At 56.7% G+C, this 1,415-nt stretch overlaps 1 protein-coding gene across 1 annotated transcript in view; it reads left to right on the top strand.

Annotated features, from left to right (window-relative positions):
- Positions 1-1,415, top strand: part of CSMD1 (CUB and Sushi multiple domains 1) — a 710,708-nt gene that overhangs the window by 702,405 nt on the left and 6,888 nt on the right. The window contains exons 66-67 of the mRNA XM_015570591.1: positions 134-295; positions 1,285-1,397. Coding sequence (XP_015426077.1) covers positions 134-295; positions 1,285-1,397 — 275 coding nt within the window. The remainder of the gene's footprint in view (positions 1-133; positions 296-1,284; positions 1,398-1,415) is intronic.

The following is a 1,415-nucleotide window of genomic DNA, read 5'->3' as shown; positions in this document are numbered from 1 at the left end:
GCGGGTGGGGCCCGGGGGTCACCGTCCTCACCCTCGTCCCTGTCTGTGCGTCGCCCTGAGCACGCCGCCTGCCCGGCCGTCACACCCACGCTGACCGCTCTGCGCCGCTCACACCCGTGTCTCCCGCCCGCAGTTCCTTCCGACGTGTTCTTCGTGGGCTCCGTGTGGAAGGGGCACTACGAGTACCTGGGGCAGCGGCAGCCGGCCACGCTGACGGTGGACAGCTTCAACGCCACCCGCAGCCGGGTGAACGCCACCCTCGCCGCAGCCTCGCAGGCGGAGCTGAAGCTGACAGGTAGGCAGCCGGGGGTGACTGACGGATGGACCGCGGGCGTGAGCGTCAGCCCGACCCCTCACAGAGCGGCGCTGGTTCCGTGTGCCATCTCGGGTCAGTCCGGGACCTGCCGGGTAACTTAACGGTCACAAGCCAGTCCCACCGGCGTGGCTCAGAGGTTGAGCATCAACCCATAAACTGGGAAGTCAGGGGTTCCATTCCCGGTCAAGGCACATGGACGGGTTGTGGGCTCCATCCCCAGTGGGGGGCGTGCAGGAGGCAGCTGGTCAATGATTCTCTCTCCTCATGGATGTTTCTATCTCTCTCTCTCCCTTCCTTCCTTTCTCTCTGAAATCAATACAAATGTATTTTTATAAAAGGATCATAAACCAGTACAGAAAAGTTGATGAATTCGCCCAAGATCACGCACATAGCATGTTCAGTGAAGGACGTGAGATTTGTGTTTGTGGTTCCGTTCAGGTCATCTCAGTCGGGGAAATGCCCCTTTCTCTTGGCTGGTGTGGGGTTATGGTTATACCCCTGGCCTCAGCAGTGAGCACAGTGTACATGTTAAAATGCCTGATTTCAGAAAGTAACATAGTTGAAAGCATATGCCTGTTATTCCTCCTGTGGGTCCACATGCTGCTGGAACTCACCAAAGGGCTCTATACACTCAAGACAGACCAGACTTTAATAAGAAGTGATTCTAAGGGGAATAAAAGGGGGGGGGGTGGTAAAGCTAAAATTAAAAAGATAACTGGGCTGGTGTGACTGAGCATGGCCCCAGGACCTCGATTCCCAGCCCATCCATGTTTCTCTTTCCCATCATTGTTTCTCTCTCCTCTCTCCTCCCTTCCTCTCTCTCTGAAATCAGTAACAACTTATTTTAAAATCACAACTTCCCTCCTCTGTGATTTGTCACCACTGAACCGTGTTCCACTCCGGGGTCGCCTGCCTGAACCCCTGGCCCGTGTGCGCCCCTGAGACACGCGCCTCTGTGCTCTCTGCAGGCGTCTACAAGAAGGAGGAGGCCCACTTACTGCTGAGGGCCTTTCAGACCAAAGGGCCCGCCGACGTGTTTGTCAGCAAGTTTGACAGCGACCCCTGGGGCCTGGACGGCTACGTAAGTGGTCCCTGTGGT

This window comes from Myotis davidii, unplaced genomic scaffold (assembly GCF_000327345.1).
Source record: "Myotis davidii unplaced genomic scaffold, ASM32734v1 scaffold807, whole genome shotgun sequence".
NCBI classification, from domain to species: domain Eukaryota; kingdom Metazoa; phylum Chordata; class Mammalia; order Chiroptera; family Vespertilionidae; genus Myotis; species Myotis davidii.
This window is presented reverse-complemented; position numbering and strand designations above follow the sequence as displayed.